Source organism: Hippoglossus stenolepis, chromosome 1 (assembly GCF_022539355.2).
Source record: "Hippoglossus stenolepis isolate QCI-W04-F060 chromosome 1, HSTE1.2, whole genome shotgun sequence".
NCBI lineage: Eukaryota > Metazoa > Chordata > Actinopteri > Pleuronectiformes > Pleuronectidae > Hippoglossus > Hippoglossus stenolepis.
The window spans coordinates 18864900-18880401 of record NC_061483.1 but is presented as its reverse complement, the minus strand read 5'-3'; the positions used below and the strand labels follow the sequence as shown (position 1 = coordinate 18880401).

Sequence of the window (15502 nt, the reverse complement as noted above, 5' to 3'; positions counted from 1 at the left end):
TGTGACTCACCCAGCTACGTCTGCCAACCTCCTGTCCAACTTCCAGAATCTGTCAGTGATGTATGCACATTTCACCTCGAATCCAGTCGGTACATGCACTGTCTGATGCATCCACTCTTTGATCACCATTAGTTTTATTTACCGTGGACAGAGACGTCATATGGTACACAGTAGACAAACGGCATAGGCAATGAACATAAACCAGTTTTATTAAAAAAATTATATTATAAAATAATTGATTTTATAGTTGATTGAGTGGGAATGATTGGTTGAAGTGCCAGAAATGGTGTATTATTTTTTCATTCTTAAAGAGCGTATAGGCGTTGAGCAGATGGATATGCACAGGTGGCTTGCATGGTGCTAGCAAGTGTGTGGGTGCTATCTGATTCAACACCATTGTCACATTCTTGGCTTCCCATCTACATCTCTATCATTTCATTTGAGTCTTTCTCCTATGCCTCTTGGTTTCTTTTATTCCCACTTTCACACTTTGTCTCTGCACTCCTTGTGTGAGCTCGTTTGCTCTACTCTTCACTGTTTAAGTCCTACCTCAATGTGTCTGTGTGTGTCTGCGCACATGCATGTTATCCTCCGTGAGACATAGTCCTATGAGAGCCTCCACATCACCTGTTGCCATGGTAGTTAAATAGGCAGAGAAGGAAGGGGAGGAATGGAGGGAGACAGACTGGCAGGGGAGGGGAAATTGGATGATGAGTGCATGCTTTGGACTAAACCTAGGAGAGGAGGAGGGAAAGGACTGCTAATACAAGCAAGGAAATTGGCAATTCATACTCTAAGTAATTTAGTTGGAAAATACTACACATTACTCTCAAGTGTTATTTGTTTTGGGTTGAAATTGTCAGTGGAAGTCTGCAATCTGTGATGTTGGCAATCTAAGCTGTGTATTCATGAAGAAACATGGTGCAGTTAAAAGAAAATATAGAATCGTTCCACCCTCATCAGTGAGAGGCAGTGTCCATTATTGACGTAGGAAGTTAAGACATCAGGAATGCAGGACAAGTCAATCTTACCTTTATTGTTGTCTGGCAAAGGCAGACATAATAGCATATAATTTGTTGAAAATTATTCACAGTTCTCTTCGGAACTTGGATAATATTAACCCTTCCTACCCCTGATTGGATGAACATACTTGCCTTTGAATCATCTTCATCAATAATTCAATGTCAATTTTGATACAGAAACTGTCAATGTGGTTCATATGAGCAGTTAATTGGACAGTTTTACACTGATTCTAAGAAAAATATCTGTTTAAGTGTTGTTCTTTTTTCAGTCAAATTTTATCAAAGATTTTTAGGCTTAAATTCTGTAAGAAAGCTATAAAATCATGGATGTTGGAGAAAGAGAAAAAAGGATTTAGAGTTTTGTCAAATGAAAAGATAAGATGCATGTTGATAGTCTGCAAGAGTAATTAATGCTAGTAAATAAATTAGAAAATGGTGAGATGAAATAGATATTTGCATCACTGATAAGAAATCAGTGAGTTGAGTTAAGTGAAGAAATTGTGCATTTTTGTGTGTTGTGTATTTAGGACATGAAGAAGAAAACATGAAAGACAGAGTACGTAGAATGTGTTGCTTTTTATTTGTCGAATATGAAATAACCTGATAAAAGAGTAGGGAATGCCAATGAATGCTGATGCTGGAATAAGAAAAAGGAGAAGAGGAGGACAAGTGCATGTCAGAATAATTGCCAGTAAATGGGAGGCGAGGAAAACAAGAGATGAATACAGGAGAAAGAAGATAGGAGGAGAGGAGGAGGGGAAGTGAACGTGAAGGGGAATGCCATTAACGGCTTTGTCCGGTCCTCCCGACTGAACGATGCATGGACACGGATAAACGAACAAATGAATGAAAGAGGGAGAGAGTGTGGGAGAAGGGTGCCCCTTTCTTAACTGTCCTTTCAGAGATTAAGCAGGAGAACATCGTGGTCTGTTCAGTTCATCTGTTCATGGCCAACGCCTGTCTCTCTCACAAACGTGTGAGAGGAGGCAGGGTGTGTGTGCGTGTGCGCGTGTGCACATATGTTGAGGTGTGAATTTATCACGGAACATGTGTGCATTATTGATCAGGAAACTAGAAAATGCTATATAAGATTAAATGTAACAAGTAGAGGTGGCGAGGCAGCAGTAAGTAAACAGTGGTGTGCATAGAGGATTTAGAAATTGCGGTGTGCTGGTGCAAAGACAGGGAGATAGAGGGAGCATATAATTGCTGAGGGGTTGTGAAATGAACTGATGTACTTCTCTTACATTGTAGAGAGATAGAGACAATGTAACTGGCTATAATGTATGGCTATGTATAGTTTTAGTTGAAAGAGGAGAAAAGGGGTTTGAACAGCAGTAGAGAGTCACAACATTACAGTTTCTCCAGAAAGATGGAAAATTTTAGGATTTAGATCGAGGCGCGGATGTTGCAGGGATGTTACGTGTAGCAAGCTGACGGAGGTAGAGCTGATTTGGTCTGACAGCATTTGTGCTACAGGGCCTGACTTACTGATAGTGAAAGTGAGTTATGGTGAGACAGAGATGAGGAAGAGATAGAGACTGTGGGGTTGAAAAAAGCCTGATGTTCCCATCGAAACTCCTCCTCAGTCAGAGAAAGGTGCAGGAAACCGAGATAACTGATTTTATTATGTAACAATGAGTGCACAGAAATGTCCGATCAAAAATCCATTGAGAGAATATCCATTTATTACTAGACAGGAATTTACTAATTTTAATAAATGTTATAAATTTGCTTTTGGTCCTCTCTTTTTATCTTGTAAAATTGCCATTAGGTTGTATAGCTGTTCAGAGAATTCCGTTGCTCTCTGAGTGGTCATTACATAAAGTTGCACTGAAAGCGCTTTAAAGAGCACTTAACAGTCAGAATCACACCAACATAAAGTCAATGAAGCTGTTTGGAATCCAAAGACAGTTCATCTACTTTTAGAAGTACAGGACTAGATAAACTATAATGTATTTGATAATTATGCATTTTGGGGAAAGAACCTTTTTGAAGTCAACTCGCCCCGATGGAGGAGCTGTATCTTTGGAGGCTTAGACCCAACAGCCTGTCACCTTGAGCTGACCACAATACAAAGCTGGTGTCTCTCTCTCTCTCTCTCTCTCTCTCTCTCTCTCTCTCTCTCTCTCTCTCTCTCTGTCTCTGTCTCTCTCTGTGTGTGTGTGTGACTGTCTCAGGTTCTCACACTCCTTAAACACTTCTTACAATCCATTTGACTCCCTAATCCACCGGGAAACCGCCACTCTTTTCTCCATTCCACTCCACTGTTTTTTTCCCCTCCCTCCCTTCTCCTGCTCCTCCTCCTGCACTTGACAATGTGTATGAGTTTCTGCAGAGTTGGCTAACTGGATTTTCTACAAACGTTCTAAGCCCCCGGACCCACATGCACTTACAACTCACTGGATAAACAGACTGCTGAAAGATATTAGACATGTCCAAGAACTCATAAGTCATGTTATTTTCTTCTTTTGGATCTGAATCAAGATGCATGCAACCTCCACAAGGAAGGAAGTTGCTCCGGGCTATTCGACTCTCAGGGTGTTTACACTACCGTCAACATGGGTTGTGGTTCAGCCGGTTTCGGTAACACTGTGGGCAGAACTTTTAACAGTTTATTAAAGTCTTAAGTTGCTTACCATTTAAAAAAATACATAGAGAAATCGAACAAACCCATGTAACGTCTGATTATTTATCATCTATATAAGTACTTTATTAATGTGCTGGACCAGAGTTCATGTTTTGTGCATAGGTGCTCTGTCTTGTTGTCACCATGATGATATTGGTTGTCATCCCAAACACGGACTAAACTGGACATGTGAGCGACAACGCATCAGAAAAGCTTCACAAACTAGTGCAAAAAAGTTCTCACACACAACCCCCCCCTGTACTTTTCCTGTTGCGTGCACTGCTCTCTCTCTTCGCTACCAACTGTATAGCAGTTATTGGCATCTTACCGCTTGTCTGCCAAAAGTATAATTGCTTGCATTACGTGACTGTTAATCTTATGCTGCTTTCTTTCTTTCTGTTTTTCTTTGTTGATTTATTTATTTTTTTCTACTTAAGTTTTTTTCCCCCTTCTCTCTCCCGCTTCTGGGTTTCTTTGGAGAGAAGGAGTAAAAAGAAAGAAACTTAATCCCTCCATTGAACAAGAGGTGGACCAGTCAGGGGCCTTTTTTCTCATTTTCCTCTGTGTCAAAAACCCCACCGTGCTTCTTATGCTGAACGACCTGTCCAAAACACACTCTCAAACTCAAATAAACCTTTGATTTGATTTCCATCGCACACTGATTGTTAACCTGCTGATGTTTCGGTGGTTTAGTCTTATCAGGGCATTTATCTGTCTTTTAGCCAATCTGATATTATGCTGAGTAGCTATTAGTTAAATGGAATGGGTTTAGTTTGATTGTCGCTATAAAGACAGCAGGGAGGAGAGGGTGCTCCTGTCAATCTCTGGGTGTCCATTATTGTTAAAATGTCCTTTTTTTTCTAAATACAGTGTTTTTCTTCTAAAAGTTTTAGTAATAGATTTAAATAATAGTAATTATTAAATGCTTGATTCAAAGAGCATGACTTGATAATAAAAGGGAAGCACCCTCCCGTTATACTATAAGAATGGCATAATTCATTATAGGTCAGGTTTTCTGGCACCGCAGTTGATATAACAGAACTTAAACTGAACTCATGATTGCTTATGAAAGCTGAATTTGTGAATGTTGAAATGTTCGTCTCAAACGGTGCCAAAATGTTTGACTTGGATCAACCCACCACCATTCATTTTGAACCAATGTGGGGGAGATTTGGAGCCCTGCATGATGGATAGCATTTTGGTGGCATGTGGTCTGCATAATGACCTCCTTTATAATTTCTGAATGACACTGGTTTTGTTCCAGTATTTTTTCTTTTTAATGATGTAATGTTGGTCTGAGTTTTAGTCTATTAGAGTAAGTGCTGTCTACCACTGTGGGTTTTGCCTAAAGGCAGCAGTGCCAACAACAGCACAAAGCCATTTTCTGCTGTTGAAGAACTGACAGTTTCTAGTCAGAGGCTGTGAACTTTCGTCCCCACAGCTGAGTAAACTGCATACTGAATAAAAGCTATAGAATAGGGCTTACCACTTCAACACACATTTGAACTTGATTTTATATCTGCATCTTGTTGCTATATAGCATGTGTTGAGTGTATATGCTGCTAACATCTGGCACAAACATTGGGCAAATAATTACAATAGTACAGGGAACCAGGGTGATGCTAACATCTGGGCTGGTTTTCAAAATACATCATCCCTGCAGTTCTTTATTACTGGAATCAAGTAAGCAGATTCAGTCCACTACACACTGAAGGATGGAAAGAGAAACAACCACTGTTAGAGATATCGTTTGCAGGAAGCTGATGCACTACATTTCTTCTGCTCCCCATCCTTCTTCCTCTTCTTCTTCCACATCATTCCATGTTGCAGTCGAAGTATGTCTTCACCCTCAGGCCTGGTTTGCAGGCTTTTCTGCTTTCCGTTCTCTGTCCGTCCATCACAACTGACTACAAAATGCCAGACAATTCACCCTGTCGCCCTGCATGGAATGCTGATTGCCACTCCCCTCCTCTCTCTTTTGGTGGCACAGTTAGGCCACTTAATATCAATATTCTCTTTGTGGGGAGAGATGGGGGCAATTGCCGTGACTGTCAGAATAATTGCACACAGATATCTGCACACAGGCATTGGACTTGCTCGCACACACACACACTCAAAAACACTTAAACTGGGACATACTTACACAGAATACAAGAACAATGATGCACACACACATAACCCCACATGCACTGGTGAACTGGGCAGAATGAGGGCACACAGGAGTCACACACAGACACAGTCATTGTAGAGTTAGTATCAGGAGAAATGAAGAAACACTCCATGCTGCTTGGCAGTGACACACACTCACACAGAAAGCAACTAGGACTCGGTTAAGTGTGGCCTCAGGCTCTCTTATGGGTCTGTTGTTATTGACATGTCTGTGAAACATACATGCAGAAACAAAAGACAACAAAACGAGACTGTAGAGGTACCATTAGTGTGGGCAGCATATCAGAATAAGAGCTGGCACTGAGGTGGCCTCATCAGAAAATAGAATGGTAGCTAATTGTAGCAAGGCAAAAAGGGTTTATTCAAATTTGGGATTTAATTGGCTATTGTTCATTCTTTAGAGTAGAGTATCTTTTTATTCATTTATGAAAAAATTATTCATAGTATACACATAGTCAACATTTTATGTTAAATGTGACTGAAAAAGACAGAAGCATGATGCTTATGCCTTCTTCAGTGAGGTAAATTCCCAACACATTTCATTGTTTCAGATGTAAATATGAAAGATACAGTATTTGATAAGACTGTTTAGCAGTGTAGCTTAGCCTTAGATCAGGACTTCCTCACTCATCAGGATGTTTAAATATGACTCCATAGTACAACTGGCTACTAAACTATCTTATTGAAAGTTGTCAATGAAGCCGCACCACTTTGTCACCATATCTTCACTGTAAATTACTTGATACACACATGTACACATATTTAATTGCTCATCTACTTGTTTGTGTATGTGATCAGGTTTTGCCTCCATTTAAAGCTCGTGTAATTCCTGTCTCTCTCTGTGTCCCAACACAGTGAAGCTAGTGTGTTAACGCAATAGGGGGAAAAAAATGTAAAATGTGTGAATTATTGAATGAAGCGGAGTGGTGTGTGTGTGTGTGTGTGTGTGTGTGTGTGTGTGTGTGTGTGCTCACATGGTTCCCTGCAACATTCAAAACTATGTCACACAGATCCTGCACCACTGCACCCATTTACTGGTGGAACATCTCTTCAACGTGCACATCTAGAACACAGCAATTGAGAATGATCAAAACATACTCACAAGGTCTGAGTCCACACACACACTATTCATTGATGCACAAATGCACTCACACAGTCTGTAGGCATATACTATAGCTTTTGTATGAAGCAATCAATGTAAGTGCACTGTTTTGTGTGACATGTTCACATATTTCATGTACACACAAAGTGCCGTGATGTGTGCAGCCAGCCTAAGCGTTTTTGTTCCGTTGCTCTCTATTCATTGCTTTCACGGCTCTGCTCTGATTTCTGTTTACTCTTGTTGAAGCTGCACTGAAAAGTCAGCATCAGTGTGGCCAGATAACCCAAACGGCTCTGGGAACATGATGTTACTAGCAGTTGCTAATGTATGCGCATATCAGAAAAATATGTTGAATATGCAGCATAAGGTGTGTGTGTGCTGCACAAAAGCACAAACATTTCTTTACAAAAATCAGTTTAACAGGCAAATGAAGTTACTGTCTTTGTTCTGCTGCTGACATACAGTAGCCGTTCTGTTTGGATACTGAGGCCCATAAAAAAGGCTTTAAAAATGTTCTGTTGTGCATTTTCTGCATACAAAACCTAATTTGATTTTAACAAATCATTGCTGTAGTGTTTTTTCACTGTAGGTGGAACTAGAACAAAAAGATAATGAAGCCTGCTCAGAAAATCAGCAATAGTTGTCAATATTGTGGATTTTTTGGGGCCAATATCGACAACAATATTAGGGAGTCAAAAATTCCTGATAAAACTCGAAAATTTGAGGTTATTAAGGCTTGATATTTTACAGTTTAACTTTATTATAAATAAGATAAAGGAAAATACGACCAAATATGCAGGACGAATGTTTTTGCGTAAAAAATTTAAATGCACATCTTTCCTGCATTGTGTATTCTGTAAAATAAAAATTACATATTGGCACACACGCTAATACAGATTTTTATCAGCAAACCGATAAATCGGTCCGACTCTCATTGTTAAAGTGACCATATTATGCTTTACAGTTGATTTCACGGCTGAACAATACCATTGTTACTGTGGCTACAGCAGTGTTTGGGAAGCCTCTGGGTAAACAGCGTGACATTTCCACCACATGCTCTAAGAGGTTGACCTGTCATTAGACAGTAGCTCAACTGACCAATCAGAGCAGACAGGGCTTTTGGGGAGGCGGGCCCAGAGCTAGGACAGTGTTTTAGACAAAGGGTGAAAAGAGGCGCCTAGGCAATGTACAGTATGAGACAAAGCGTATTTTGAACATTACAGCATGTAAACCTATTCTAGTAGACCCCCAAATAAAAATGATGAACCTGTAAATGGCCAAAACATAGCAATGTAAAGGAAGAGCTCTGGAGGCTTTTTGAACAGTCCATCACTCACAATTTTCCAGTGGATTTGAACCAGCAGCCTGAAGGTCACAAAGAGCCAGAGTCGCTAACCTTTAGAATCGCACTCCAGGGAACAGAACCTATCATCTGTAGTGTGTGGATTTCTGTGTTTGTTTGTTCAATGTATTGACACATGACTGCGGCTCAGCCTTCAGAGGTTTGTTTTTCTCCCCCCAACTTCAAAGGGATGTTTTGTAATATGATTGCCATGATACATATTTTATGAGCTTTTTAATATCGCTGGAATACTGAGCAGTATGATTTCCCCAGAGTAGTTGGAACAAACTTGTCCTCTCACTCTCCCTCCATCTTATTTCACGACTATTTCAGGTCGAATATGTGCCAACTTTTTCCTGAGCCTGTGTGTATTTGGTGTGGTAACATCATGCTTATCCGCATACACAACATATTTAAAAATAACTTTATCAAGCTGGTTCACACTGATATTCAAATGTAACATTGGAAAGATGAAATGTGTAGGAGTGTGCTAGAGTTAGGAGACCATGTGTGATACACTTGGAAACTGTAGCATCACTTCCAGTCTGGTCGCAGGTTTAAACAAATAAATTCTGTCTTTTTCTTTCCCTCCATCTCCACCTCTCCATCTGTAGCCTTTTCATCCCATGGTAAACCTAGTGTGCAGCGCTGACCTGAGGATGTTCCTGTGTGCCCTGTCGGCCCGGTGTGCACGGTCTACGGCCAGGTGTCCATGCCATGTCGATCTCTCTGCCAGCGCGCAAAGACGAGTGCCACAAACTCATGGAGATATTTGGAGTAGCCTGGCCAGACGACATGCAATGTAGCAGGTGTGCTTTTCATTTTAAATCAACCCAGTATTAAATAGTACAAACAGTGTCATCACACACAGGATTTTGAAGCATCTGTGCAATAAATCTTAACCTCATGATGGATGCAATGGTGATTTGTGTTTAAACTTTGTTATAGAGTTCTTGATTCAAACTTAGGTAATTTTAGAGGCTATACTCTTTGCTGCTGTTGATTTATTGTACTAAGCCATTGCATAACATATAAACAAGTGTCTGAGCAAAATTGATATCATATTAAACTGCAAGATCTAACATAGTTTTCTTTTCCAGGTTCCCGGATTGTGATGAGCCATATCCTCGTGCAGAGGACCTGCTAACAGGTTCTGACCCCACTGACCAGTCATCCATGACTGTGCAGAGAGAATACGGTTTCTGGTGCCCCAGAGAGCTCAAAGTTGACCCTGAACTGGGTTACTCTTTCATGGGCAAGAAGGACTGTTCTGCTCCATGTCCCTCAATGTTCTTCAACCAGCAGGAGCTGACCTTTACCCGATACTTCATAGGCGTCGTCTCCATCGTCTGTCTGTCCGCAACGCTCTTCACCTTTCTGACATTTCTCATTGATGTTACCAGGTTTGAATGGCTAAAATCTGATATCAACTTACTGAGCATGATTTATGAGAATACTTTAGTTAGTCCTCAATCATTTTTATGGATTGTGCAAACATTTCTGAACAATTTCCAAAGTAAATTCTGTAAAAAAAAAAAGACAAATTGACAAGAGAGCACTAGAAACAGTTCTTAAACATTTTTTTAAAGTAAGTTGTAAATAATACACAACATTAATCATCATTTTCTTTTTTTCTCATTAGGTTTCGATACCCTGAGCGTCCAATAATCTTCTACGCTGTGTGTTATGTCATGGTGTCGCTGGTGTTTTTCCTTGGTTTCCTGTTGGAAGACAGAGTTGCCTGCAATGCAGTCAGCCCTTCTCAGTTTAGAGCTTCAACCATAACACAGGGTTCACACAACAAGGTGGAGCTTCACTTCACACACCTTTCATGTGACTGATTTTGGTTTGTAAGAATCCTGTCAAGTGTTAGACTTTCTTTAAATGTAATCAAATTTGAAAGCATTACCCTGAATAATAAAAACATTAGTGATACTATACTTTTGATAATTACTTTTGTTAATAATTATTAAGATTTCATCTGGATTTCTCTCTCTGTCCATACAGCTTGATCATAATCATAATTTAATACGTGATGTACTTGACATGTAAACAAGTGCTCTCCCTTCAGCTGTCAAACATGAATTTGATGACTGATCCAAAGTTACTGCTCCCACTCCTCTCTCAGGTGTGCACCCTCTTCTTCATGGTCCTGTATTTCTTCACCATGGCTGGCAGCTTGTGGTGGGTCATACTGACGATCACTTGGTTCCTGGCCGCTGTGCCTAAATGGGGGAGGGAGGCCATCGAGAAGAAAGCCCTCCTCTTCCATGCTGTTGCCTGGGGGCTCCCAGGGGCCCTGACTGTCACCTTGTTGGCCCTGAACAAAATTGAAGGAGATGGGATCAGTGGAGTGTGTTTCATAGGCCTGTATGATATAGACGCCCTGCGGTGGTTTGTTCTGGCACCGCTCTGCCTCAATGTGGCGGTGAGTACAGTCAGAAGATAAATGAGTGAGTGGGTGGGTGGAGGAAAGAAGTGATGAGTGGGATGATATGATGAATAAATTAATGGTTGGTTCGAAACAAGTATGGGTTGTTGGCTGAAATTTTGTAGAGATGGATAGATTAGTAAATGGATGCGTGGATAGTTGACAATGTTTTGGTCTCTGTTATTGTCCGTCATCCAGCTCTTTAATTATTGTTTATTTTATTTGTGTCTGTCACAGAGTCTTATCTTGTCGTTTCTCTCTCTCTTCAGGTGGGCGTCTCTCTCCTGTTAGTGGGCATTGTTGCTCTGAATCGGGTGCGCATGGAAATCCCTTTGGAGAAGGAAAACCAGACCAAACTAGTCAAGTTTATGATCCGAATGGGAGTGTTCTCGGTGCTCTACCTTGTCCCCCTGTTGACTGTGATTGGGTGCTACCTGTATGAACACACCTACCGAAACATTTGGGAGAAAACATGGATGGAGGAGAACTGCAAGCACTATCACATCCCCTGCCCATACAAGGTAGAGAGACAGAGAGAGGAGAGAGAATGTATTTATGAAAGCCTGTGTAATGTTTCCATCTTTGCCAGACAAAGTATGCGTCACTTGTTAATCATGAAATATGTCATTTGTGAAGACGTTTTTGTGTCACTTCCTGTTGACACAGCAAAAATAATCAGTTGATCACTTGTACACAAACTTTATACTTAGACTATCTCAGATGTCAAAGTACATGTGCATATAGGGCAGCTCATTCAACATATTCCTCTACTAGTCATCTGTCTGAAAACAGATGACTCCTCAGGATTTACCTGTCGTCTCAGTCACACAACGAAAATAAATACAGACAAACTCTTGGCAGCGTTTTGGCTATCGCAGCACTCTGTATATCACTCACTCACACACCCGGTGTTTGTTGTCACAGGGCCAGAGTGAGCTGGTGTGAAGTGCTCAGTTGCCCACTGTGAAGGATTAAGTATTTTCTCTCCTCATTAAGTGACTGGGATATGTTTATTTGTGTGTCAGAGAAGTACATATGCCAGATCCAATAGGAAAACAAGATCTCCAGTGAAGATTATTATAATAATAATAATAATAATAATAACTAGGGCTACGTTGTAGCACTGAACGGGCCCGAGCACACGCAACTCAGGACCTGTTGCGGTTGGTGGAGAGAGCGATCGGCGACCAGGCACACGGCTCCGCGTTGCATGTGTTTTGCACACTGCGGGAAGGATAAAGCTTCACTTCCTGCGTCTATCACGCGACGTCGATCCTTGTCTACTAATTGCGCATTACGGTCCACCCAATCAATTGCAGATCACATGGTGACAATTACATGTAAATCGAATGATAGTTGTAAAACAAAGCTTACTTCCTGTTGCCAGTAGGTGGCTCCATCACTATTATTACATATAGATCTGTTCAAGTAGGGGCTCTGATGTAGCGTGAGCAATTTTGTTTCAATTGGACAATGTTAGCACAACTGAATATTCACACTGATCAGTAGGTGGCGCGATGACCCTGCACTAATATTAATATATGGAGCTGTTCAGGTCAGGATTGTGATCATAGGTAGAAAATACGGACAGACAGACGGACGAAAAAAATAAAATAAAATAAAATCTGTCCGTCCGTCCGTCCCAAAAAAAAATAATACGGACCGACAGACAGACGGACGAAAAAAAAAAAAAATCCGTCCGTCTGTCTGTCCCAAAAAAATATTAAATAAAATCCGTCCGTCCGTCCGTCCAAAAAATAAATTATACGGACAGACAGACAGACGTCCGTCTGTCCGTCCCCAAAAAAAACAACTGATATGGCGTTTGACGAAAAGTCACAGTAATCTTATGCCTACATTATCAATGTCTTGAGACCCTTTTGACACAGCTTGACATGGTTGCGGTCAGTGGATGAGGAGGAATACTTCCAAGTGTAAGACGTTCCAAAAACAAGACATTTCCTGTTGCCACCAGGGTGCGCTGTGATTCACACCGTGTAACGAAAACGCGAAATTCGAGGTAGTATATATCTCCATCTTGTTGAGATGACATTCACCTCAATTTGAAGTTGATCTGATGAAATCCCTTGGACAAGTTCGTCAAAGTAAAAATGTGGGAAATGGCCAAATTGACCACTAAATCCAAAATGGTCGACTTCCTGTTGCCTTTTTCATAATGCACAGAGACTTTTATGTGCATCTGGTTATGATACACAACTGTCCTCATTTTCGTGAGGATCGGTGAAAGCTAACTGAGGGGCTTTGGCTGGTGGCGCTGTAGAGCCATTTTGCCACGCCCATTTACTTTTTGGGGTTTTGAATTTCCTGCAAACTTTGGTCGGAATTTGAGCATGTCTAGGCCCTGAAAAAGCCCCAAAAGGGAAATAATAATAAGAAAAATCCTTACAATTTCAATAGTACCGTTCGGTGCTCGGGCCCTAATAATATAATAATAAATTGTATTTACCATGTATTTATTACCAGTACAACTTAGAGACTTCAAAACAGTAGTAATAATCTGACCATGTGTGAGTGTGTAAGTGAGTCAGTTGGTAAGAGAGGTGAGTGGTATGGCTGAGTGAGTAGGTATTTGTGAGGGGATAAGGGAGCAGCATACATCATTAGCTCAGCTAATACAGACTCCACACAAGACTACCATCTCTGTTTTACTCTGTTTCTTTGTCTCTTTGTCTTTCTCTCTCTCAGCTGGTTCTCACACACACTTTTTTTACTCAGTCTCCCCCTTCTTCCCCTGCACTCACTCACTCTCTCAGGGCTTGCTCAGTCATGCTCTGCTGCCTGTACTCTATAATGTCTTTGTAGCTGTTTTGAGAAGTGGCAGGAGTGAGATGTTTCATAGCGTCTGTATGATAGAAAAACACATTTTAATGAAAGCGTCTCACCAATTTCACGTATAAAACTTGAGAAATACTTGAGAAGTATTTGTATATGTTTTCTTTTCCCGTAATTATAAAAGCAGAGGGATGTTACGGTAATTTCATGAAGGAGAAGTGTCAGCAAATTTGTCACTGACACATTATACTGTATGAGAGAAGCTGCGAGCAGGTGCAAGTACTTATATTATGTGGTCGTGTCTGTATGTCTGTGGGTGTGTGAGAGAGTGTGTATGTGTGTGTGAGCATATGAAGAGACCCCCTTTATGTCCTATTGTAGCTGTGGAATTTCAATATTGCAGTGTTATCTGATCTTTACCCTCGAGGGGGGTTGTGGGGGTTGCGTGCAAAGTTGGTGCGTGTGTAGGAGCGTACAACTCCATGATTTTGGATAATTGAAGATTCTGTGGGCATTGTTCACTTTAGTTGTGCGTGTGTATGGGTGGTAATTTACAGAACGCTCAGAGCCTCTTGTTTTACCTCAGGATCTGAATCTGAGACATTTAATCTCTTCCTGGGCGAGACAGACCAAAGCTAATTAATACATATTATTTCTCCTTACTCTGGTTCCTTTTAAAAGCAAGGAACACCGAGGCTTTGTAAAAGACCTTCTCCCCTAGGAGTCACTTTAGGAGATGGCACGAATGCTGAAACACTTAACGAATAGCATCTTAATTAGGATTTAATCTTGTGTTAATAATAAATGTAATGTCACTTGTCATTGTGCGTGTAAAGAATATATTCGATTTTCTGTTTAATTCTGCTCCTTAAACTGATTCTCTGATTTTGACTTAATTAAATGGTAAACCACACAATTAGATCATTAGTCTCCCAAAAAGGAAATTTTTCAGTATCCACTTGAGTCAACACCCAACTGAAAACTAAGACAAATGTTGAATGCCCATATTTGTGCAATACACTTTTTGAAGTTGCTTTCTGTTTATCTTGAAACTCAACACTGTTCTTAGTTGATATTTTAAAGGTTAACATTGATTTGGGGGATTTGGATGCTTTAAAATGAGGGTTTCTTTAAACCACCTACATTAACCTATACAACTGCTGTAAAATACTGCCCCTGCTGTCAGATTCTGTATCTTGCATCAAAGTTCAAGTCCAACGAGCTGTTCTTCAACCTGACTGCAGATCAGCTGCTGAACCTGTTTCTTTTCTAGGATGAACCAACAGTTCGAGTAGTTTAAAATGCTTTTAGTATTTCCTCCCCTGAGGATAAATGCTGATTTGTTTCCAAAATAATAAAAGCTCTTTTCTTCCTCTGACTCATCAACTTTTCCTTCTGTGTTTTAAACACCTTCTGTTGTCTTGATTAGATAATTGTGGAGTTGATATTTAATATTCCTGTAATTATCAGGTGGAGCAGAGCAGTCGACCGCTCATGGTTTTGTTCCTGATGAAATACCTGATGATGCTGGTGGTGGGGATTCCTCTGTGTTCTGGGTGGGCAGTAAGAAGACCTGTTTCGATGGGCCAGCTTCCTGCACGGGCAGACGCAAAGAGTAAGATGCAAGTTTTGTTTTCAGTCCTGCTGTTCAATGAGCTTATTAGGCTACAAATGATTCTTAGTTATAATTAAGTTTTATTTCCCATGTGAAGTCACTGCTTCAAACAGATAAACCAGTAGCACATTAAGAATCACTCCTCATAGTAATCTAACATATCTGCAGAGAAACACACAGAATTTACCTGTAGTGTCTGTGACATGTGTGTCCTCCTCACTTCGATAACAGCACTTTAACACTCCCCTCCTCCCCCCCTCCTGTTTCTTTCTCACCTCTCTGTGTTTCCTCTCTGTTTGCACGACTTGCATTACTCTGACACGCCAACCCTAAACCCTGCACTGCTCCTCCTCTCCCCCGTGCTGTCACCATGTCTCTCTCTTCTTATTTACTCTCTTC

The 15502-nt window shown here is 40.7% G+C and overlaps 1 protein-coding gene across 1 annotated transcript in view; it reads left to right on the top strand.

The window, feature by feature from the left end:
* Nucleotides 1-15502, top strand: part of LOC118113477 (frizzled-3) — a 31961-nt gene that overhangs the window by 12679 nt on the left and 3780 nt on the right. Inside the window, 9 exon segments of the mRNA XM_035163265.2 lie at nucleotides 8879-8939; nucleotides 8942-9004; nucleotides 9007-9073; nucleotides 9365-9667; nucleotides 9907-10069; nucleotides 10393-10692; nucleotides 10965-11216; nucleotides 14959-15031; nucleotides 15034-15103. Coding sequence (XP_035019156.2) covers nucleotides 8879-8939; nucleotides 8942-9004; nucleotides 9007-9073; nucleotides 9365-9667; nucleotides 9907-10069; nucleotides 10393-10692; nucleotides 10965-11216; nucleotides 14959-15031; nucleotides 15034-15103 — 1352 coding nt within the window.